This window comes from Aquarana catesbeiana, linkage group LG02, assembly GCF_042186555.1.
Source record: "Aquarana catesbeiana isolate 2022-GZ linkage group LG02, ASM4218655v1, whole genome shotgun sequence".
Classification (NCBI taxonomy): domain Eukaryota; kingdom Metazoa; phylum Chordata; class Amphibia; order Anura; family Ranidae; genus Aquarana; species Aquarana catesbeiana.
Genome location: NC_133325.1, coordinates 5,901,154 through 5,926,064, shown reverse-complemented (window position 1 = coordinate 5,926,064; position 24,911 = coordinate 5,901,154). Strand labels below are relative to the sequence as shown.

Genomic DNA, 24,911 nt, shown 5'->3' with positions numbered 1-24,911 from the left:
TGCTTGCCAGCGAATTTGAGGGATTCCCCAGGGCAGAAATGAGTCTCCTGAACTAGGATTATGTCTGCTTTGGAAGCTTTAAACTCCTTCAAAGCCAGCCATCTTTTTTAAGTTTAACATTATACATCAGGAATTTCAGTGCCATAACAACTTAGACAAAAGAAAAAGCATTAGATACTTTATACAGCATACAATAGGGGAAGGATTCCATGGTACATTATAAATGAAATACATATCAAATATCATAGGAACATGTGCAACAGTGGTAGCAAAGTGACTGAGTGATATTGACTCTATGAAAATTAGCAGCCCCAGGTTAAGAAAAAAAGAAACCTGAGGAAAAAAACAAACTGAAGAAGACAAAAAATAAAAGGCAAAAAGAAAATGAAAAGAAGAAAAAAAACCTCACTGTTCATCAAGTAGAAACCTGGAAGGCCGGATGCTACCAGGAAGCCCATGTCTGAGCCGTGGGTCAGGAGAAGGAGCATTGGGACCTCCGAACATAGGGACCGGGGGGTCTCCCACCACTCTCCAAAGTAAAAGTTGCCCGGAATCCAAAATCAAAAAATGAACTGTTAACAAACCGTTAAACCAGGGCAGCTGTAGTATACAAGCCGTGCACCCCGGGCCAGGGGGTGTATGAACCCACTAAAGGGTTGTTGACCACTCAAAAAACACAGTAACTGGGGGTCAAATGAAATGGTATACTCAGCTTTAGCCAGTGGAAAGGGCGTACAGGTTGGAAGTCTTGAGGCACGGCGCTCCTGGGGTGTGAAATTTGACTTGGTTGGTTTCTGTCTCACCGGGGTCCAAATGCGACTCGGAGCCATCGGTGGTTTAGGAGTAGCTGGGAGAGGTGGAGGGTCCTCGTCAGGTAGGGGTGGTATACCCAAGTTACGCAGAAAGGTGTCACTCCCCTTCAGATCACTTAGGGAGTATTGTATGCCATCCCAGGATGCAGAGAGGCGAAAGGGTAAAACCCCATCGATACATTACTTTGTGGGATTGAAGATGCAGGATTAGAGGGCGAAGATTTCTCCTTCTAGCTAGAGTAATAGGTGAGAGATCACTAAAGATTTGGATCTTGGATCCCTTGAATTCAATTCTGGATTGGTTGCGGGTTGCCAAGGTCAGAGCTTCCTTACTATCATAGTAGTGGAACCAGACAATCAAATCCCTGGGGTTAGCCCCTGCTGGAGGTTTAGGGGCAAGTGACCTGTGAGCCCTGTCCAAACACCAGTCTATGTCAGGGATGTTGGGGGCAACCACATTGAAAAGGCTTAAGAGGTAGGAACGGAGGTCTCTATCCTCCACAGCCTCAGGAATACCTCTGAATCTCAAGTTTTGCCTGCATTCTCTGTTTTCCAGGTCTTCTTGCTGGGCCTGGAGTTGGGTGATTGTGAGTTTTTTTTGTGCACCTGTACATACTGCATCATCTCATCGAATTTATATTCTAGGGAATCGGTGCGTTCTCCTAGTCGGTCGATTTCCCCTCTTAATTCTTTGGCTAGTTTTCCCACTTCTTGTGCGATGTTGTGGGTAATAGCCTGGAGCAGGGAGTGTAATTTAGCATCTAAACCTTCCGCTGTCAGCGGGGGGGGGGGGTCCTGATGTAGGAGTGGGGGTAATGTCAAAAAGAGTACCTGAGCTTAGTTCTGATTGCTCCGATGTGGTCTGTGTGCCTTCAAGGGCTCCCGAAGCAGCGGATGACGGTCTACTTAAAAAGTGATCCATCATAGAAGAGGTCTGAGGCTTAAGGGTTGCTGAGTAATTGTGTTTTTGGTCCCCAATTTTGCCCATGGGGTGTGCGGCCACCACGGAAAGCTGAGAAGGTGACTCCAGTGTATATTGAAGCAATAGATTAGTCAGCGGGGGTCTTGGAGAAATGGCGAGAGACAGAGCCCCAGTCTTGCATGTCTGCCATGATCAGATGCCTTATATGTCCAGTGTTTTGCTCTTTGAGGGTATGAGCAAAAGAATTAGTGTCATTTAATCTAATTTTAATTGTAGGGGGGGAATGTCCCTTTAAAGGCTTGATGTCGGTTCAGTAGAGAATGTGTCGCAGGGCTGACAGGTATCTGAGACTTGTGTAATTGCTGGGGGTGAGTGATAATTCAGGTGGTTCACCAAGCTTTGAGGAAAGGAGGTTAGCCATGCATTAGAAGAAGTGGAAGTGAATGAGGCAGGGTGTCCCTGGAGTAGCAAGATGGCCACCGTCCTCCAAAGGTAGGCTGAAGCCGCGGGCTTTCCTAAGGGATGGCCGCCGAGTGAGTGAGTTCTGCTCTATTGAGGCCAAAAAAAACATTCTGTTAAGAACAGGGATAGGATCCCAAAGAGACAGACACTTCTGGGGGACTCGACTGTGAAAGGGTATGTATATTGTATTACTCACTGCGCCCTGGGAGAGTGCCTGTAGCTGAGGCCGTAGGACGGCAGGCCGCAGGATGCCGGAGCTTGTTGTCAGGGGACTTCTGGTGATTTCTCTGAGCTGAAGGTCTGTCCTGTTTCTTCCGGAGGTGAATCGGCCGTTTGGTGGGTGTGGGATGTTTGTTTGCCTCACAGATCGTGGCTGTAGGCTGTAGGAAACGCCGGATGATCCGTAGGCCTCAAGATGGTGGAGGGCCACGGCAGCGTGGAGATAACCACGGTTTAGAAGTGGATCCAGGTGGTTAAAGTCTCAAATGATCACCGGGATTGGAGCAGGAGGGGTCCAGGAACAGATGTAAATGATCTGTGGCCCCGTTAATGCATAGAAGGGCAGCGGATGGTGTTGGATTGGTGCTTGGTATGAGGAGCTCAGCACTCGCACGTCTTTCCAGCTGCACGTCCGGACACGCCCCATTGAGACAATTATTAATGAGCATTACAGCCAGGTCAGGTGACGATGCATTCCTGCATGATGCCTGAATAAAGATGAAGTCAGCCAACAGGTCACACAATTTCCATATCATCACTTCCTTACCAAACAAAACGAAGATTTCACAACTCCAATCCTTCTGACATGGGAAGAGATTTGGGTCACACGTTCACCCAGACAGAAAGAGATCATATCCTATTCTTTGCTCACAAATCCACCTTTTCCAGCACTGTCCAGGAGTCCGGATATAAACATTTGACCAGATGGTATACAGTCCCCACTTTTGCACAAAATTTTCCCCACAACCTCTCCTACCTGTCACAGGTGCAATCATGCCAGGTGAAATCTTTTGTTTGACAATCCCTTACCTATTACAAAAACAACATCTTACAAAGCCTTCCACAACTCTGCCCCCAGCTACAGCACCAACCTAGTCCCAAAATACCAACCAAACCGTTCTCTTCATTCCTCACAAGACCTCCTACACTCTAGCTCTTACGTCACCTACTCCTATGGTCACCTCCCAGGACTTCTTTAGGGCCCCTCCCATCCTCTGGAACTCTCTACCTAAATCTGTCTGATTATCTTCTACTCTGTCTTTAGGTGATCCCTGAAAACCCTTTAGCCCTTTAAACTCTTTAACACCTTCACCTTCTTCGTTTCTATTATGAAATTCTGCAAATAAATAATTATTCTTCATAAAATTAGGCCAAAATGTATTCTGCTACATTTCTTTGGTGAAAATATCCTAAATACGTGTATATGATTTAGTCTGTAAGGAAGTTATAGAGTCCACAAACTGGGATATATATCTGAAAATCGATCAGTCCTGATGTAATGATGGTCAATCTAATTTTTTGAGGCCCTAAAATGTCAGAACGGCACAAATACCCCCCAAACCCTTTTTGTAAAGTAGACATTCCAAGGTATTTAGTAAGAGGCATGGCAGGTTTTATGAAGTAATTTTTTTGTTACAATATTTTGGATTTTTTTTATTATTTATTGTCCCCAGTGCAGTACAGCATCATCATATACAGTAGGTGACCGCTATATTGTGTCAATCTCGCCACTTTTTTCGGCGAGATTTGACACCTGCGAGCCCTGTCGCGGGAGCCAGCACTGAGCTGGCTCGCTCATCGGGAAAGGTTTTTTTCTTTCCCGATGAGCGACAAGCATTGCTGACAGGTGTCTGTTATGAATCATGAGGGGGAACGCCGCGCCAAATTTTAAATAAAAAACTGGCATGGATTCCCCTCCAGGGGCATACCAGGCCCTTAGGTCTGGTATGGATTTTAAGGGGAACCCCCTACACTGCAAAAATGGCATGGGGTCCCCCCAAAATCCATACCAGACCCTTATCTGAGCACGCAGCCCGGCCGGTCAGGAAAAGGGGTGGGGACAAGCAAGCACCCCCCCTCCTGAACCATACCAGGCAGCATGCCCTCAACATGGGGGGTGGGTGCTTTGGGGCAGGGGGGCACCCTGCGGCCCCCTCACCCCAAAGCACCTTGTCCCCATGTTGATGAGGACAAGAGCCTCTTCCCGACAAACCTGGCCATTGGTTGTCAGGGTCTGTTAGCGGAGGGCTTATCAGAATCCGGGAGCCCCCTTTAATAAGGGGGCCCCCAGATCCTGGCCCCCCGCCCTATATGAATGAGTATGGGGTACATCGTACCCCTACCCATTCACCTGGGGGGAAAAGTATCAATAAAATAAAAACAGACTAGACAGGTTTTGAAAGAGTTTTATTAGGCAGCTCCGGGGGTCTTCTTCCGACTTCAGGGGTCTTCTTCTGACTTCTCCGCGCTCTCCGGCCTCTTCTCCCGGTGTCCGGTTCTTCTCCCGCTCTCTGGCCTCTTCTCCCGGTGTCCAGTGACCCCCCTTATGACGTCACATTCAGGGGCATGATGGGACTGTGACATCATAAGGGGGCGGGGTCACCGGGTGACATTACCCGGTGAACACCCCCCATGCCTATATAAGTCGTTGCGCACTTCGCACAAAGCATTACAGCGGGAGAGAGTGAAGTGTCAACATTGGAGGAAGAGAAGAGGGAACAAGACGACGGAGAAGACCGGGCCACCGCTAGCAAAAGAGCGGCAAAAGAGCAGAAGATAGCGGAGGAGCCCGGCAGAACAACCGGAGAGCGGGAGAAGAACCGGACACCGGCAGAAGAGGCCGGAGAGAGCGGAGAAGTTGGAAGAAGACCCCCCGGAGCTGCCTAATAAATTACTTTCAAAACCTGTCTAGTGTGTTTTTATTTTATTGACACTTTTCCTCCTAGGTGAATGGGTAGGGGTACGATGTACCCCATACTCATTCACATAGGGCGGGGAGCCAGGATCTGGGGGCCCCCTTATTAAAGGGGGCTCCCGGATTCTGATAAGCCCTCCGCCCACAGACCCCGACAACCAACAGCCAGGGTTGTTGGGAAGAGGCCCTTGTTCTCACCAACATAGGGACAAGGTGCTTTGGGGTGGGGAGGGCCGCAGGGCACCCTCCTGCCCCAAAGCACCCATTCGCCCATGTTGAGGGCATGCAGCCTGGTATGGTTCAGGAGGGGGGGGCACTTGCTCGTCCCCACCCCCTTTCCTGACCGGCCGGGCTGCATGTTCGGATTAGGGTCTGGTATGGATTTTGGGGGGACCCCCACGCCATTTTTGCAGCGTAGGGGGTTCCCCTTAAAATCCATACCAGACCTAAGGGCCTGGTATGCCCCTGGAGGGGAACCCATGCTGGTTTTTTAATAAAAATTTGGCGCGGCGTTCCCCCTCATGATTCATACCAGACACCTGTCAGCAATGCTTGTCGCTCATCGGGAAAGGAAAAGACACAGTTTTCTTTTCCCGATGAGCGCGCCAGCGCGAGATGCACAGTACCCTGTCACCAAGAACCAGTGTGATGAGATCGCACTGGAAACACATTCTCGCGGTCAGGTATTGTAACTGGTGTGGAGGACAGCAGGGACACTGACTGGTGACAGTAAATAAAAAATAAATGTAAAAAGTCAAGAAGTATTTTTTTAACATTTTTTTTAAATATATATTTTTTTTACATACATACTGTGACCAAAGCAATACAGTACTACCATGGTTACATTGTACTACTCTGGGGTGGTAATCAGGTTTTTTTTTTTACACACTATGATTGCTTATAGCAGTGCATTTCATTGCTAGAAGCCATTCATTGTTTACAATTGTCATGTGATCCTCTTTGATTGGTAGCGGGGCCGGTACACAGATCAGTCACCTGCTGTGTCCAGTGAACACAACGAGTAACAGATTGCGCTGGAGCTTGGCCATGCGGAGCCACATAAGATCTGTTCTCCCAGAACTATAGGTTTCCTGCTTGGCTGTCATATTACAATAGTCCGAGCGGGAAGCAGGTAATAATAAATAAATGTCAAAAAAGGAAGCAACTTTATTAAACCCTTTTTATAGAATTCTGACTTCTATTTTTTTTCTCTACAGGTGGATTGATGAACCAAGTTTTTGGTCATGTTGGTCTTCATCAATAAAACTCACATGGGAAACAAGCCATATGGGTGTTATAAGTGACTGAAAGTCTTTATTGCAATTCACTGAAGGATTCACGCAGGACACAAGACAAGATATATCCATGTTCTAAATGTCATAAATGTTTTGGATCCCCTTCAACAATGATCCATCCTCAGAGGACAACAGGAGAGAAAGCATTTCAGCTCTCTGGAAGTAACTTTGGCTTTACAGTAAAGTCCAACCCATGAATATATAAGAGACATTTTTTTAGAAGATATTTCTTGTTTGGAACGTGACAAAGGTTTTACAATGGAGACAAAATGTATCACACACCAGAAGGTCAACACTGAAGAGAAACCATGTCAGTGTTCTGAATGTGATAAAACTTTTGCATTGAAGTCAAAACTTTTCAGAGACCAGAGGGTCCATACTGTAGAGAAGCCATATCAGTGTTCAGAATGTTGCAAAGCTTTTACAACCAAGGCAGAGCTTATCCCACACCAGCTGGTCCACACCAGAGAGAAGCCATATCAGTGTTCTGAATGTGGCAAAGCTTTTACAATTAAGTCAAATCTTATCACACACCAGAGGGTTCACACTGGAGAGAAGCCACATCAGTGTTCTGAATGTGGTAAAGCTTTTATAACCAAGAAAGAGCTTATCACACACCAGAGGGTTCACACTGGAGAGAAGCCATATCAGTGTTCTGAATGTGGCAAAGCTTTTACAATTAAGTCAAAACTTATCACACACCAGAGGGTTCACACTGGAGAGAAGCCATATCAGTGTTCTGAATGTGGCAAAGCCTTTATAACCAAGAAAGAGCGTATCACACACCAGAGGATTCACACTGGAGAGAAGCCATATCAGTGTTCTGAATGTGGCAAAGCTTTTATAAATAAGTCACATCTTAACGCACACCAGAGGGTTCACACTGGAGAGAAGCCATATCAGTGTTCTGAATGTGGCAAAGCTTTTACAAATAAGTCACATCTTAACGCACACCAGAGGGTTCACACTGGAGAGAAGCCATATCAGTGTTCTGAATGTGGCAAAGCCTTTATAACCAAGAAAGAGCGTATCACACACCAGAGGATTCACACTGGAGAGAAGCCATATCAGTGTTCTGAATGTGGCAAAGCTTTTATAAATAAGTCACATCTTAACGCACACCAGAGGGTTCACACTGGAGAGAAGCCATATCAGTGTTCTGAATGTGGCAAAGCTTTTACAATTAAGTCAAAACTTATCACACACCAGAGGGTTCACACTGGAGAGAAGCCATATCAGTGTTCTGAATGTGGCAAAGCCTTTATAACTAAGAAAGAGCGTATCACACACCAGAGGATTCACACTGGAGAGAAGCCATATCAGTGTTCTGAATGTGGCAAAGCTTTTACAAATAAGTCACATCTTAACACACACCAGAGGGTTCACACTGGAGAGAAGCCATATCAGTGTTCTGAATGTGGCAAAGCCTTTATAACTAAGAAAGAGCGTATCACACACCAGAGGATTCACACTGGAGAGAAGCCATATCAGTGTTCTGAATGTGGCAAAGCTTTTACAAATAAGTCACATCTTAACACACACCAGAGGGTTCACACTGGAGAGAAGCCATATCAGTGTTCTGAATGTGGCAAAGCTTTTATAAATAAGTCACATCTTAACGCACACCAGAGGGTTCACACTGGAGAGAAGCCATATCAGTGTTCTGAATGTGGCAAAGCTTTTACAATTAAGTTAAATCTTATCAAACACCAGAAGTTTCACACTGGAGAGAAGCCATATCAGTGTTCTGAATGTTGCAAAGCTTTTACAACCAAGGAAGAGCTTATCATACACCAAATGATTCACACTGGAGAGAAGCCATATCAGTGTTCTGAATGTGGCAAAGCTTTTACAGCTAAGTCAAATCTTATCACACACCAGAGGGTTCACACTGGGGAGAAGCCATATCAGTGTTCTGAATGTTGCAAAGCTTTTACAACCAAGGTAAAGCTTACCACACACCAGAGGGTTCACACTGGAGAGAAGCCATATCAGTGTTCTGAATGTGGCAAAGCTTTTACAAATAAGTCACATCTTAACACACACCAGAGGGTTCACACTGGAGAGAAGCCATATCAGTGTTCTGAATGTGGCAAAGCTTTTACAAATAAGTCACATCTTAACACACACCAGAGGGTTCACACTGGAGAGAAGCCATATCAGTGTTCTGAATGTGGCAAAGCTTTTATAAATAAGTCACATCTTAACGCACACCAGAGGGTTCACACTGGAGAGAAGCCATATCAGTGTTCTGAATGTGGCAAAGCCTTTATAACCAAGAAAGAGCGTATCACACACCAGAGGATTCACACTGGAGAGAAGCCATATCAGTGTTCTGAATGTGGCAAAGCTTTTACAAATAAGTCACATCTTAACACACACCAGAGGGTTCACACTGGAGAGAAGCCATATCAGTGTTCTGAATGTGGCAAAGCTTTTATAAATAAGTCACATCTTAACGCACACCAGAGGGTTCACACTGGAGAGAAGCCATATCAGTGTTCTGAATGTGGCAAAGCTTTTACAATTAAGGAAGAGCTTATCATACACCAAATGATTCACACTGGAGAGAAGCCATATCAGTGTTCTGAATGTGGCAAAGCTTTTACAGCTAAGTCAAATCTTATCACACACCAGAGGGTTCACACTGGAGAGAAGCCATATCAGTGTTCTGAATGTTGCAAAGCTTTTACAACCAAGGTAAAGCTTACCACACACCAGAGGGTTCACACTGGAGAGAAGCCATATCAGTGTTCTGAATGTGGCAAAGCTTTTACACAGAAGTCAACCCTAATCGGACACCAGAGGGTTCACACTGGAGAGAAGCCATATCAGTGTTCTGAATGTGGCAAAGCTTTTACAAATAAGTCACATCTTAACGCACACCAGAGGGTTCACACTGGAGAGAAGCCATATCAGTGTTCTGAATGTGGCAAAGCCTTTATAACCAAGAAAGAGCGTATCACACACCAGAGGATTCACACTGGAGAGAAGCCATATCAGTGTTCTGAATGTGGCAAAGCTTTTACAAATAAGTCACATCTTAACACACACCAGAGGGTTCACACTGGAGAGAAGCCATATCAGTGTTCTGAATGTGGCAAAGCTTTTATAAATAAGTCACATCTTAACGCACACCAGAGGGTTCACACTGGAGAGAAGCCATATCAGTGTTCTGAATGTGGCAAAGCTTTTACAATTAAGGAAGAGCTTATCATACACCAAATCATTCACACTGGAGAGAAGCCATATCAGTGTTCTGAATGTGGCAAAGCTTTTACAGCTAAGTCAAATCTTATCACACACCAGAGGGTTCACACTGGAGAGAAGCCATATCAGTGTTCTGAATGTTGCAAAGCTTTTACAACCAAGGTAAAGCTTACCACACACCAGAGGGTTCACACTGGAGAGAAGCCATATCAGTGTTCTGAATGTGGCAAAGCTTTTACACAGAAGTCAAACCTTATCAGACACCAGAGGGTTCACACCAGAAAGAAGTCATTTTAATGCTCTGAATGTGACAAAGATTTTACAGTTAATTCTGGGCTAATCTATCACCAGAGAATTCACTAGCTTCAGCAGAGAAGCTTGTAGAGAGGAAACTCTGGAAGAAGGGGGATATTAAAGGAATTGTGGCTGTCCCATTCGTTTCATAGCCCCAATGTCATCCCATAAGCTAGGGAAGAAGTGAAAAGATAAAATGCTACTTTAGAAATAGGAAAAAACAAAATCTGTGAGCAAACTGGAATGTAATGATCAGATGCACTGACTTTAGTGCTTATGCCTATCAGACACACACTTAGAAGGCCTGTGATTTTTTTTTACCTTTTTTTTCAGATAAGCACTGATAACTAAACTGTTTTCCTCATAATTCTCATCTTTTTCTTTTTTATGGAGCTTTGACTAAACATGTGGTGTATGGGGGCGTGGCCTGGACCAGCATGGTGTGAGGAGTGCGATACGGGAGCTCCGCTTGAGATAAACTCTGTTTATACACATCCTTCGACTGAAGTTGACTTTTACTGACCAAAAACTCCCCAGATGCTTTGAATGTACTTTGCCGCTTCGTGCATGCGCACAGCTGATCTTTGATGCAGTCAGTGTCGGGCAATGGCGCTGTTGCATGCCCTATTCAGCCGTCCCTTGGGTAGTCTCAAAGTACGTCCGCATCCCGGCGGTGATGTCAGACACCGCCGGTATGGAGGGTTTATAAAGGTGGTCACACACCGCAACCCTCTGTCACAGGCTGTCCATCTGAGGGAGAGTTTATATCTCTCCCAACACTTCATGCCTCTCTGGTCTTCACAAGTAAGTGCCCTATGTGCAGCTATGTCTGATTGTGACAGAAACTGCACCTAAGAGCTTTTTCAATTAGCTTTTTTCTTTTTCATGATATAGAAGCAGCTTATGAGGATCTTCTCCATGCACAATTCCCTAAGCTTTGGCTATGGCTTCCTCATAGTTCACTGACCTGCCATTGCCTTTCTCCCTTGCTGAGAGGGGTTTCTACCTCTAGCAATAGATTGTTGATTCTATTAAAGGTAAAAAAAATATTATGAACAAAACTCTGGTTGGTTTGGATGCCCTGCCCAATACTCAATAATCCAATTTTTGCTTTATTCCCCCATTAAGGATACACAAATTTTATATCCCTCTGTGGCCATATCAAGACAGGAACCCATGATATGAGAGTCCTAGGAGATATTCTCCGCATTGTTCATGCTATTGCAGCAAGCAATTTCTATCTACCATAACTTATTTTCAACTTACGGCAGCCTGGTAAGACTATGAATATCAATGCATCATTATTGTTTTTCTGTTCATATTATGTATTATTGTTTCTTTTGATTGTCTCTCTAGTTCATGTATGATCCAGTGTTTATATATACCGTTACGTACTATGTTGTTGACTATGGACTGTTAACCCTATTTTGCAACCATGTAACATTATGTCTCATTTATGTTCTTTTCATTATTATTTAGAGCATACCATAATCCATGCCAAAACTCCTGAAGAAGCTCTAAATGAGCGAAACGTGCCCATTGCCCATTAGGGGTTGTGAACATTGAGATATATGTATTCATCTTTTTATACATGATGGTGTCATGTTAGAATGACATTTGTTTTTAATGTAAAACTCTTAATAAAATTATCATTCTTTTATGGATATATTATACATGTCTCCCTACTTTATCTATTTTGTAATTTAAGCACCTTAAAAGTCCCGGGGTTGTTTCTCAACCGCCCCTCCCTTTTGCTTCTTTCATATATATGATGGGATGTGGTGCTATTTGCTGACTATTTCTGCCCTTATTACTATTTTTCCGTTTATACACATCCTTCGGCTGAAGCTGACTTTTACTGCCCAAAAACACAGCCTACCTTCTCCCACACCGTCTGCCATCATGTCGCCTCCAAAAAAGGTGACGGTCACGATTGCTAAACTCGACAAATACCAACTAAAGGAGAAGGGGACCCCGGGAGGAAATGGCGCCGACGTGTCCTCCTCCTCTGAATCAGCAGCAGATGATACAGCCAGAGTACTTGAAGCAATCTCGGATTGTAAAAGCACCCTAACGTGCAAGATTGAGGAGGTGAAGATCGATGTGTCCCTGATCAGTCAGGACCTACAGAAGCTCAGGGAGCGTGTCACGGAAACAGAGAATTGTATCAGCCATGTGGAAGATGAAGTACCGCCATTATGGATGTGGGCGGCTGGCCAGACGTGATGCTAAGCCCAGGAAGCCTGGGATCCCCTCCCTGCGATGCCGGCTCACGCATAGCTAGGGCCGCTGCGTCCCTCTCCTCATCCGGTCTACTGCTCGCCCCCCCTCCTCCTAGCGAGGCTGGCCCGCTGCTGTATCCCCGGCCATCTGCCTGTATCTGCGTGGCTTTTGGCTCGCAGATTCACTGCATCACCGATCCACCACTCCACTGCCCCCCCACTCTCTCTCTTCCTCCGGCGTGAAAGCCGTTGCCGTGGAGACGCCGAGCGGTTCACTGGAGGGATTGAAGCGGCAACATCAGGTGTAAAACACCCATCCTCCAGCTACCTTTCCTAAGCCCGCCTGCTATGTCCACCATAAACTGTACGGGGGTGTTTTAGACTGCAGTTACATAAGACCAGGCGTTCAGCAAAACGGATCAAGAAAGCGTGGAAAAGCTACAAGACAAACGGAGAGAGCCTGGAAACTGTAGGAAGCGGTAAGTGCTGTTTATCTAGCCAGGGGAAAAAACTGGCGACAGAAGAGGAAAGAAATTTGAACAACGGATGGACGACAAATGAAGACTGGCAAGTAACACAAGTTTATACTTTATCTCTGTTTGGCTATCCTCTCTTATATCATAGATTTGTCTATTGCCCGAAGAGGATGATGAATTTACAGAGGCAGGCGAATCTTAACCAAAAGTTTTTTCTATGAATAGTTGCTACAGGCTTCTGGGACTGACGGCGATCGCAGGGTTACTATGATCAGCAGCCTTTTCTTTTCTCTTTGGTTGTTCTCTGTGCTAAAACCCACAGGAGATGTAACAACTTCTAGGCAGTGATTTTTTGGTCAGAGATCTAACCGGAGAACAAAGGGGGGAGATTGGCTAGTAAAATATAACACTCTGAAATGTAAGTACTGACTGCCTTGGATGTAAACTGATTGGAGTAGTCTCCCTGTCCTGAGTAAAAGTAGGACTCTGGTATCTTGAAATCTAAACTGTTTAAAGGAAAAAACTGTTTTTTCCACTTACCAAGGAATACTTGTGACATCTGTCCATCTTGGCCCAGAAAATTAAGTGTCATTTCTAAAAACAAGTGTACTAAGTATCATTGTACTAAGTGTACTAAGACTCAATCGCTTAACATTCACTTTAATTAAGTAGGATGCTTCTCGTATAATTATATTTAAATTCATATCTTACTGCCTCATATAACAAAAACAACCCCTCGACATGGAGGAAGGGGGATCAGTGCAGGCCCTGTTACAAGGGGTACTAGTAAGGGGTTGTGAATGGCCACAGTAGAAGCTACACTGAAGGTTCATCTTTACTCCACCTATAGACTAGGCTTTGAAAAGTTAACATCCCCCCAAAAGCCATAGGATTTGTAATAACAGGGAAAGGGGCTTTTTTCAAACACTTAATATAATTAAGTAAGCTGTTTTCGATACATGGTTTAATACTTTGTTTTTCTCCATACTTATAGTCATCGGCTTTTCAAAATAAAAAGCAACCATTGCCGGCGGAGGAGAGTAGACCAGAGCTGGCCTTATCCCAAAGGGTACTATTAAAGGGGTGCGAAGGAAGCTAAGCTTAGGGCTCATTCGCAACAGTAACAAAAAGCGAGTATAAGGCCAAGGGATTAGGGCATTGATATCTGTGATATCTGTGAGACTGAGGGACTGATATAATAAAGAGGCGGCACCCTTGGTGGGAGGACAGGCCACATTAAACAGCACGGTTCCAGGTAGTGTTACACAGAAAAGGGAGTGGTAAAAATTTTAGACACAAAAAACTATTCACCAGGGCGCCGAATTCCTTAGACAAAGTGGATCCAACTAATGAAGGGAAGGCAGTCAGTTGTTCAGTTGCTAAGCAATAGCAATCGGATTAAGCAAACAAACCACTGAGGCTAATATAGCCAGGGGCAGTCAGAACTGACATTCAGTGACCAGATTGACTTAGGTCCTCCATCTATAAGGGACCCTGAAGTTGGACTTCCTAAATTCTATTAGGAACAGGGCCCTGTGGAGACACTCAGGAGATCTCGCATAAGTTTTACAAGCCCTTCCCGGTAGATATCCTAAGCCTGGGTCAGGTGAGACAAACGCAGTAGGGGCTTCCTTGGACCCAGGAGTGGGGTCTTGAAAAACAGGAGGAGTCCGGGAGCAAACGCCCAATCCAAGAGCAGTAACCAAGAAGAAATGAAAGGCAAAGCTACGAAGGGGGCGACTGCTAATACTGCTAACCCACCCAGGACAAGCGCAAGTCCGGGAACCATCAGAAAGTACATGGTGCAGGATAATGGCAAAGACAGCCCAGGCAAACAAAAAGGGACTAAAAACAAAACCCCAGAGTGCAACCCAAGGATAGGGACAAGACGACAGATAGTCGAGGTCGACATCCACACGGGAAGCAGCGAAGTAGCAGAAGAGGCAACAATGGAACCCCCCCCCAAAAAAAAATAAACTCCACACTAAATGTGAAATGGCAGAAATGTTCGCAAAATTGGAAGTAACCATAAAAGGGGAAATAGGCTCTCTCCGAGAAGATATGAATTATATGCTGCAAAGAGTGGAAGAGGCAGAAACAAAGATGGATAAAAAAGAAAAAGAGATAAAAGAACTTAAATCCCAGTTGGAAGAGCTACAAAGAGAGCAGAGGAATTTACAATACAGATTGGAAGATCAGGAAAATCGGAGCAGAAGGAAAAACTTACGGATCAGGGGTCTACCAGAGCCACAAGGGGGAACAGAAGATCTACAGGGAGTAATGGACGAAATATTTGGAGGGATGGTAAACACCCCGGAGAATACTAAGAAGATAAAGTTTGAGAGAATACATAGAATTCGAAAACCGGCAGAAATAAGAGGTGAGGTCCCAAGAGATGTCATCGCAAGATTTCACAACTATAACGACAAAGAGAAAATCAAGGATGATTTGAAAAAGAACTACCCAGTGAAGTATGGAGAGACAAATCTGCAGATATTTCTGGATCTGGCAGCGGAGACGCTGGCCAGGAGAAGAATATTGAAACCACTCCTAGAACAGTTAAAAGTACACGATGTCCAATATTCTTGGGGCTTCCCAGCCTGCCTTACTGGAAGTAAAGATGGGCGATCGGCCACCCTAAGATTCCCTGAAGAAATAGCAAAATTTTGCAACCGATTAGAGGTGCCTCTGGTGGAAATCCCAGGCTGGTGGGTAAAGACTGGAGATACAGCAACCCCTGGGGAGCAGCAGGCTTGGAGGCCAGTATTTAAAATGAAAAAATCATAAGTGGAGTAGCTACACGAGCTAATTAAACATATTTGAAGTAGGATTTGTGGAGCTACAGGGGGTGGGGTTGGGGGGGGCGGGGGAGGCGGGTAGGAGGGGAAGGAGGGGGGGAATAACCGGGCACGGGTACCCCTCAATACCAGGGGGAGCATTGGGTATGGGGCGGCCCAGTCCGATCTCAACCTCAAAGGGGACAACCGGAGGGCCGGGAGGAGCTGGAGGGGCCACAATTTTTCAGGTCATGGGATGGCCTAATACTCCCACAGGGGAAAGGGAGGGATGGGGGAGAGGGGAGGGAAGAGGGAGGGGATGAAGGGAGGGGGAGGGGATGGAGGGAGGGGGAGGATATGGGTGGAGGGAATTGGCAGGGGCTGAAGTCCGATAAGAATTTTCGACGAACAATTTCGAATTATAAATCCCTTGAACACCACTCTGTTGCAGGGCTTAGGAAAGATTTCCTGAAGTACAGATGAGTAACATAAAAATAATATCATATAATGTGCACGGCTTGAATGCACGCATTAAGTGTGCTAACATACTGCAGGAACTAAAATTTCTTGGGGCTGACGTGGTATTCCTTCAGGAGACTCATTTTCTCCTGGAGAAAAAACAAAAAATCTTCTCCAAGGACTTTCCAGTCTGGTTGTACAGTGACTCACCCACAATGCGCGCAAAAGGTGTAGCCATAGGGTTTGCCAGTGGAGTAAGGTTCGACTTACACGAGAGAAGGACTGACCTGGAGGGATGGTTTTTGTTCCTGAAAGGGAAACTCAACGACATCGAATGCTCACTGGCAAACATATATGGCCCAAACAAAAATCCATATAGATATATGATCGAGAGGATGGCCGAATTTTCGGAATTCAAGGAAGGTTTAGCTATAATGGCTGGTGATTTCAATTTGTGCTTGGAGCCAGGGAAGGATAAATCGTTCCATGTGCGGGGGACGAGCTTGGCCTGGAACAACAGAGTGAGAAAGAAAATGCACCAGTACCAAGTGGTGGACATATGGAGGGCGCAGCATGTTAACAGCAGGGACTATACATTCTACTCCCCCGTACATGGGACTTATTCCAGACTGGATTTTTTTCTGATCGTACACTGCTGGCTAGAGGAGATCGTTAGTTCAAATATCTGGGTAATGACCTTCTCTGACCAGGCGTCTATAAGCTTAACAGTAAACACGAGACAGACTCATAACAAGAGCCTTAGCTGGAAGTTAAATGAAGAACTAATAAACGATAAAGAGATAAGGGACCTGGTGTCAAAGGAACTAGAGTTCTACTTTAAAACTAATGAAACAGTTGAAGTCTCAGAGTCAATAGTATGGGAGGCACACAAAGCCTATATTAGGGGGATCTTGATTAAGGCAGGTGCGGAAAAGAAGAGAAAGAGAAGGGAAGAAAAACTTGAAATAATGAACGAGATATTGGAACTTGAGCAGATGCACAAAATAGATGGGGGGAAAGAGGTGCTTCTAAGGCTCCACAATAAAAGAGAGGCCATGAGAACTTTAACTGAACAAGAAACACGAGTAACGTACAACTTACTAAAGAAAGAGAGATATGTGGGAGGAAACAAACCGGGGAAGTATCTAGCAAAGACCCTAAAAAAAAAGACCAATAACTACATTGAGAAAATTAAGACCTTAGATGGGGAGGTAAAGTACAGAACAAGTGAAATTGCCAAAACCTTTCAAAACTACTATGAGGGACTATACTCCATTAATAACATGATCCCAAAAAGCGAGGTAGACAAAAAAAGGGAGAGAACCAAAATTTTTTTTCAGGAGCTAGGATTAAAGAAAATAGAAGAAGATAAATATAATTTACTAGAGGGCCCCATTACAGAAGATGAAATTAAAAAAACACTGAGGGAGACGTCAGCGGGGAAAAGCCCTGGGCCGGATGGTTTCTCCGTACTATGTTATAAAAAATTCCAAGACCTCCTAATCCCTAAACTATGTACATACATGAATGGGATCGGCATAAAGTGGGAGATGGAGAAAGAAGCATCAGAAGCGATCATTGCCATCATATTGAAGGAGGGCAAGGACAGTTCACTCTGTTCTAGCTATAGACCAATAGCGCTTCTCAATGCAGACACGAAACTGTTCGCGAAAATTCTTGCGGGGAGAGTGAATAACATTCTGAATAACATGGTACATCCAGACCAGGTGGGATTTACTCAGGGTAGGGAGGGAGGGGATAATGGGATCAGAACCCTCATGGTAATCCAAAAAATGAGGGACAGTGGAGCCCCAGGTCTACTCCTGTCGATAGATGCTGAGAAAGCTTTCGACAGGGTAGACTGGGGCTTTATGTTCCGTACGTTGAAGGAAATAGGATTTGGGCCAATTATGACCAGATGGATAAAGGCACTGTATACATGCCCTTCAGCAAGGGTCAAGGTTAACGGAACTTTATCTGAGCTGTTTGTAATGACTAACGGAATGAGACAAGGATGCCCACTGTCCCCCCTTCTGTTCGTGTTAACGCTTGAGCCCTTGCTTGCAAGGATAAGGCAGAACCCGGACATCTCAGGGGTATTTGATGGAGAGGAAGAACACAAATTGGCTGCCTTCGCAGACGATATTCTTCTTTATATCACCAGACCTAGAATAACTCTCCCTAACCTGCTTAAAACCTTGAAAGAATATGGGGAAATATCAAATTTTAAGAATCAATCCAGCTAAATCTGAAATACTAGAAATTAATAAGATGGATAAAAAAGATTGTACGGTCCACAAAGAATTCCCATTTGCGTGGGGAAAAAAGGAGATAAACTATCTTGGGATAAAGATAACAGAGAATAGAGAATTATTGTTTCAGGTTAATTTCATTCCTCTCCTTAATGAGGTCAAGGGAGAGTTGAATAAAATTACAAGAGGACAGCTGTCATGGGGGGGGGTAGAATTAACATCATTAAGATGGCAATATTGCCAAAGATTTTATTCAAAATGCAAATGCTCCCCATTCCATTACCACAAGCATATCTCAAAAAATTGCACTCACTTTTTATAAAATTTATTTGGAGGGGAAAAATCACGTATAAGTTATGCTACACTGGTTAGGGACAAAGAGAATGGGGGTTGGGGTGCACCAGACATAAGACGTTATCACGAAGCAATCACTTTATCAAGAATTATAGACTGGGCAAAAGGAAACAAAGAGAAGAGGTTGGTGAAAATGTAAAACACGATTAGTAAAGTAGAGTTGAGTAAAGTAATTTGGATACTTTCACTTTTTAGAAAACTTAGTTCTGAGGCACATATTATCACTAGACACACTTTAAAAATATGGGACAATTTGTATAAAAGGGAGAAATGGGAGTATAACTCCCCTTTGATCCCTTTGAGGGACACTGAATTTTTTGCACCAGGAATGGAGATTTTGAGTGGGAGATGGATCTTGCAAGAAGGAGTTCAGTTAAAGAACGTTATGAAGAAGGGTAAACTATGCTCATTTCAAGACTTAAAAAATAAAAGCGATCTTATGACCCTCAACAGGTGGAGATATCTTCAGCTAAAATATTTTGTTGAAACGCTCCCCCAACCTATTAGAACGATGGACAACCTCCAACCGTTAGAGAAACTCTGTGTTGGTCAGATAGGGAAGAAGGGGATTTCTAAAATTTATAGGGTATTGATGGATCTGAAGGGAACCGACATTCCAGCATATATTAAAAAATGGGAGTCAGAATTAAACTAAAAAATGACGAGGCTACAATTCTATTAAAGCGAGTTCACAATACCTCAGTAAAATATAAAGTGTCTGAGTTAAATTATAAATGTTTGTCAAGTTGGTACATTACCCCAGATAGAGCTTCTAAGTACCAGAATGAAACCTCACAATTCTGCTGGAGGGGATGCAAAGAGCTGGGTACAATGGCACACATTTGGTGGCAGTGCACAAAAATAAGGGAATTCTGGGACGAGATAAGGAAAATTATTGGCGAGATAACTCACATAGCGGTCCCGGATGATCCATGGGTATGCCTAGTTCATGGATTTAGAATGCCAACCAAATTATATCTGGGAACACTTGTACCACAAATGTTGAATGCAGCAAAAAGTCTTTTCGTAAGACACTGGCAGGAGAAAAGTGGCCCAACAATACAAGAATGGTATGACAAAACAAATGAAATCCAGAACTTAGAATATCTGAGATACACGGAGGAATCGGAAGTGGAGGAGTATGAGGAAAAATGGAAGGGGTGGCAAAAATTTAAAAGCTCAATAAGGGATGTAGAGGTCTTGGGAAATTAACAGATCCAGCTAATGTAGTTCCCGTGGAGTAGTCAGAGATGGGTAATATGCAACAGGAGTGGTGTCCATTGGGGGGGTGATTTAGCTAGCTCGGAGGTGTATGGATGAAAGAAATATAGGACTTCGAGGAGATGGGGCGGTCTGGGGGGAGGTGGGGGGGGGGGGTTCAAGTTAAGGGTGGCTTAAGCTACGATTTAACCGATAAAGTCGATGAGAGATGTTGTGATGTTGTAAGCATGAAGATTAAACAAAAGATACTTGTAATAAAAAAAAAAAGTACCGCCATTACAGATTGCCACTGAGAGAATGCAGCATCAACTCACTACTATACTCTCCAAACACAATGACATGGAGAACAGACTAAGTGTCAGGAAAGGTCTCCTCCGCTGGTGATATCGATCATTTGGCATGCAGTACTGAGGTCCACCAGCAGGTGTCTCCTGGCAGTTCGGAGCTGTCAGAAGAGCTCTTTCCTGCAAGTATTCTATCACCTTTGGGCCGCAGTACTGGGGTCCACCGGCGGAGGAATCCTGGCAGTATGGAGCAGGTATTCCCCTCTGTAGACAGGTATCACCTGACTTTAATTAGCAGAATTGTAGTATAAATACCTGGCAATTGCACACTTATGTTGCCCTGGTATTGTTCCTTGAGCCCTGAACTGTTACTCTGATTTCTGATACCTGAAGCCTGAACCTGAAGCCTGATTCCTGGAACCTGTTGATCCTGTTTCCTGTCCATTACCTGAACCCTGGACCCTGGACTCTGAGCCTTGTACCTGACCCGTCCCTCCTGTGATCCATCCATCCTCTCTTGTCCTGTTTATCTCCCTTCCCAGCTACTTATTCCCTGTTTATGACCCCGACCTGGTTTAACTACGATTCTGGTACTCCCTCTTGCTACATATGCTGGTTGGTTTTATATCACTGTTTGGTTGTTCACTCTGTATTGGTGGTGTGTTCACATATGCATTTACCTTAATAAACTTACTTTCACCTATTTATGTCTGGTTCACTCTGTCACAGTCACACAGTTCTGGTCACATCTGGTTTATGACAGAATACAAGGGCCATCCCTGACCGGAAGTGACTGCACAGAGGAACCATTTTGATTCAGTTTGGTTGCAAACATGAATGCCGATGAGGTTATTTATTTTTCTCTGCTGGCATCTGAAAGTGGTGATTATTGCCGCCAGGCTTTGAAAGGATGGTCTAGTGACCAGTTGTTTGCAACTATAAGTTTGGCTCACTCCCTGGTCGATCAGGGTTATATATTGTTTGGGGAGGTGCAGCCTTTGATAATGATCTGTACTGAGCTGGCCCTGCCCTGTATTCCAGAGGGCCGTGATGATTTCACTCCTCCTTTTAATATGAATCAGGTTGTATCCCTAGTTTGGCTTTTTGAAGACGATCCAGATGATTTTTGTGAGCACTACTCAGCCTGTTCCCCACAGGTGATTGCTGACTGCATTGTCTGCTCAGTCTTTTGTTAGACAGGGAGATTTAAAAGCACAGTTTGTACAACCTATACTCTGGGCATGGTCTGACATGATGCAATCATCTCCAGCCAAACAAACCACCTCTGCCACCAAACACCAGCCTACCCACATGTATGTTTCCCCATCACCCATGTCAACCTCAGTTGCAGCTCAGTATATGCTGCTCCCAACCAAATACTCATATCCGGTCTCTGCTCCCTGTACCTATCCTGCATTCAATCCACCTGCCTCTTCTCAGCTGCCTATAAAACCACAGGAACTTTCCCCAGCTACTGTTACCTCTTCTCTACCATATCCCAATCCTCCTTTCCAGTCAGCTGCACCCCTCACCTACAGAGCTTCAGTGGCTAAGCCAAATTAAAAAGAAAAGTTTTTTCCAACCAAGACGATCCTGCCAGTAACCCAACCTGCCTCCGCACCAGCTAATCCAACCCAGTCTGACATCCCAGTGCCTGTTATCCAGTCGGATGTCTCGATGCCTGCCTTCCAGCCCAAAGTCTCGGTGCCTGCCTTCCAGCTGGATGTCTCGGTGCCTGCTGCTCAGCCTGAAGTGCCCGTGCCTGCTGCCCAGCCTGAAGTGCCCGTGCCTGCTGCCCAGCCTGAAGTGCCCGTGCCTGCTGCCCAGCTTGAAGTGCCCGTGCCTGCTGCCCAGCTTGAAGTGCCCATGCCTGCTGCCCAGCTTGAAGTGCCTGTGCCTGCTGCCCAGCTGGAAGCACCCGCCCCTGCTGCCCATCTTGAAGTGCCTGTGCCTGCTGCCCAGCGTGAAGTGCCCGTGCCTGCTGCCCAGCCGGAAGTGTTCCTGTCTGCTGCCCATCTTGAAGTGCCCGTGCCTGCTGCCCAGACTGAAGTGCCCGTGCCTGCTGCCCAGCCGGAAGTGTTCCTGTCTGCTGCCCATTTTGAAGTGCCTGTGCCTGCTGCCCAGCTGGAAGTGTTCCTGTCTGCTGCCCATCTTGAAGTGCCTGTGCCTGCTGCCCAGCTTAAAGTGCCCATGCCTGCTGCCCAGCTGGAAGTGTTCCTGTCTGCTGCCCAGCTTGAAGTGCCTGTTCCTGCTGCCCAGATTGAAGGGCCCGTGCCCGCTGCCCAGCTTGAAGTGTTCCTGTCCGCTGCCCAGCCTGGAGTGTTCCTGTCCGCTGCCCAGCCTGGAGTGTTCCTGTCCGCTGCCCAGCCTGGAGTGTTCCTGCCTGCTGCCCAGCCTGGTGTGTTCCTGTCCGCTACCCAGCCTGATGTGCCACTGCTTGCTGCCCAGCTTGAGGTGCCCGCTGCCCGGCTTGGACACCATGGACTTTCCCCAGCAACGGCTAGTTGGAGCGTCCGGAGGTCACTCCTTGGAGGGGGGTACTGTCAGGAAAGGTCTCCTCTGCTGGTGATATCGATCATTTGGCATGCAGTACTAAGGTCCACCAGCAGGTGTCTCCTGGCAGTTCGGAGCTGTCAGAAGAGCTCTTTCCTGCAAGTATTCTATCACCTTTGGGCCGCAGTACTGGCGTCCACCAGCGGAGGAATCCTGGCAGTATGGAGCAGGTATTCCCCTCTGCAGACAGGTATCACCTGACTTTAATTAGCAGAACTGTAGTATAGATACCCGGCAATTGCACACTTATGTTGCCCTGGTATTGTTCCTTGAGCCCTGACCTGTATCCTGTTACTTTGATTCCTGATGCCTGAAGCCTGAACCTGAAGCCTGATTCCTGGAACCTGTTGATCCTGTTTCCTGTCCATTACCTGAACCCTGGACCCTGGACTCTGAGCCTTGTACCTGACCCGTCCCTCCTGTGATCCATCCATCCTCTCTTGTCCTGTTTATCTCCCTTTCCAGCTACTGATTCCCTGTTTATGACCCCGGCCTGGCTTGACTACGATTCTGGTACTCCCTCTTGCTACATATGCTGGTTGGTTTAATATCACTGATTGTTTGGTTGTTCACTCTGTATTGGTGGTGTGTTCACATATGCATTTTCCTTAATAAACTTACTTTCACCTATTTATATCTGGTTCACTCTGTCACAGTCACACAGTTCTGGTCACATCTGGTTTATGACACTAAGACGTTGTAACCTCCGTTTCGTGGGACTGCCTGAAGGAGTGGAAGGCACTGACCCTCCGTCTTTTTTGGAAAACCTGCTAATCTCAAACTTTAGGAGGCCCAAATTCTCCTCATCTTTCGTGGTAGAGCGCGCTTACCGCCTCACAGCTAGACCCCCCCACAAGGTGCACCTCCCCGGACATTTATTGCAAAGTTCTTAAACTTTAGGGACCGGAACACCATCCTCCGCCTTACAAGACTGAAGGGCAACATTCCCTTCAAAAACTCTGAGATCAAGGTGTTCTTGGACTTCTCAGCGAAGGTCCAGAAGAAAAGAGCGCACTTCATGGAAGCAAAGCGCCAGCTCCGGATCTGCCACTACACTTACACTATGTTGTTTCCCGCCAGACTCTGCATGGTAGGAGAAGACAGGACCCATTTCTTCAATACCATGGAGATGGTTTTTGCGTGACTGGAAGACCGAGCAGCTCCCAACCAGCCTCCCGCATGAGATTGGTATCTACGCTGCCCTCCGATACACCGCCATGAAGTGTTTGCATGCTTCCTCCAAACACGCTGTTGTAGAGAGCTCCGGATACAGGTACTGTGATAATGGCCACTGTCCCACCACTGTAATAGACAATAAATGTCCTTAACTGTCTGCGAACACTTCGCTTCATGACCCCTTTTCTTGGAACTGCTGAGCTTAATCCTGCTCCCTTGCCCCCAGACTTACGCTATATATGGCAGAGAAGCACTGCAGCCACCACAACCCTCAGACTGCCTCAGGCTGCCACCTGTTTTGATGCCTAGATCTTGGGCACACATCTTCATTCCCTGCTATCTCCCCTTATTTTACTATCCTGTGTGCCTGAAGCTAGGGGTCACCCCCCTCGCACTGTTGATCGTTCTTCAGCGGACATTCATCCCCATAGGTGCGGGAGTCTCACTATACCCCATTGTTTCAATTCAGGAATGTAATGTTGGTACTGTAACTCAAGCACTGTTTCCCTGGCCTATCTGGCTGCACTTTTTAGTTGTGGGCTTAACCCCCGGATGTGCCATACCCAGCCAGGCCAGTGTGTATGTTCAAATATGCTTAAAGTTTAATTATAAGTTTATCGTTCTTCAATTTCTAACTCTGATGCATAATTGTGTATGCTTATGTACAGATAATAATGTCTGTTTAAGCAACCTCTGGGTACATGTATTGTGGATGTGCCTTCCATGCTCCCTCAGATCTCACGGGCATGTTTGACCCGCACAGACCATGGTTGCACAGACATTGCCTCCCATACATTCTGTGCACTCATGGTTCTACCTCTGAGCCCGTGGGTGCAAACCGGGATACACACCTATAGATTGCTTACACTAATATGCCTGCTCTAAAGTGTCTGACGTGGAATGTCTGCGGCATTAGAGCTAAGCCCAAACGAAATGCGGCTCTGGCTTAATGCACAATGTGCTGATATTATAGTGCTGATTGAAACCCACCTAACGGGTCAACTACTATTGTCCCTTATGAAACCCTGGGTGGGATGGCTGTACCAAGCTCCGTACTCTGCACACTCCAGAGGCATTGCAATACTAGTGGCCAAAACGACTCAATTCTCTATGTTGATACTGAGATCTGATCCACAGGGCAGGTTCCAATTTATACATGCCATGCTGAATGGACTAAAACTTTTGCTGTTGGCATTTTATATACCCCCTCCATTCCAGCTTATGAGTG

The 24,911-nt window shown here is 45.6% G+C and overlaps 2 protein-coding genes across 2 annotated transcripts in view; one reads left to right on the top strand and one right to left on the bottom strand.

Moving 5' to 3' along the window:
* The window catches only part of LOC141126581 (uncharacterized), a 105,303-nt gene extending 93,857 nt beyond the window's left edge, over positions 1 to 11,446 (top strand). The window contains exon 2 of the mRNA XM_073612500.1: positions 6,328 to 11,446. Coding sequence (XP_073468601.1) covers positions 6,664 to 9,912 — 3,249 coding nt within the window. The 5' untranslated portion in view covers positions 6,328 to 6,663 and the 3' untranslated portion in view covers positions 9,913 to 11,446. The remainder of the gene's footprint in view (positions 1 to 6,327) is intronic.
* The window catches only part of LOC141126606 (uncharacterized), a 757,790-nt gene that overhangs the window by 307,737 nt on the left and 425,142 nt on the right, over positions 1 to 24,911 (bottom strand).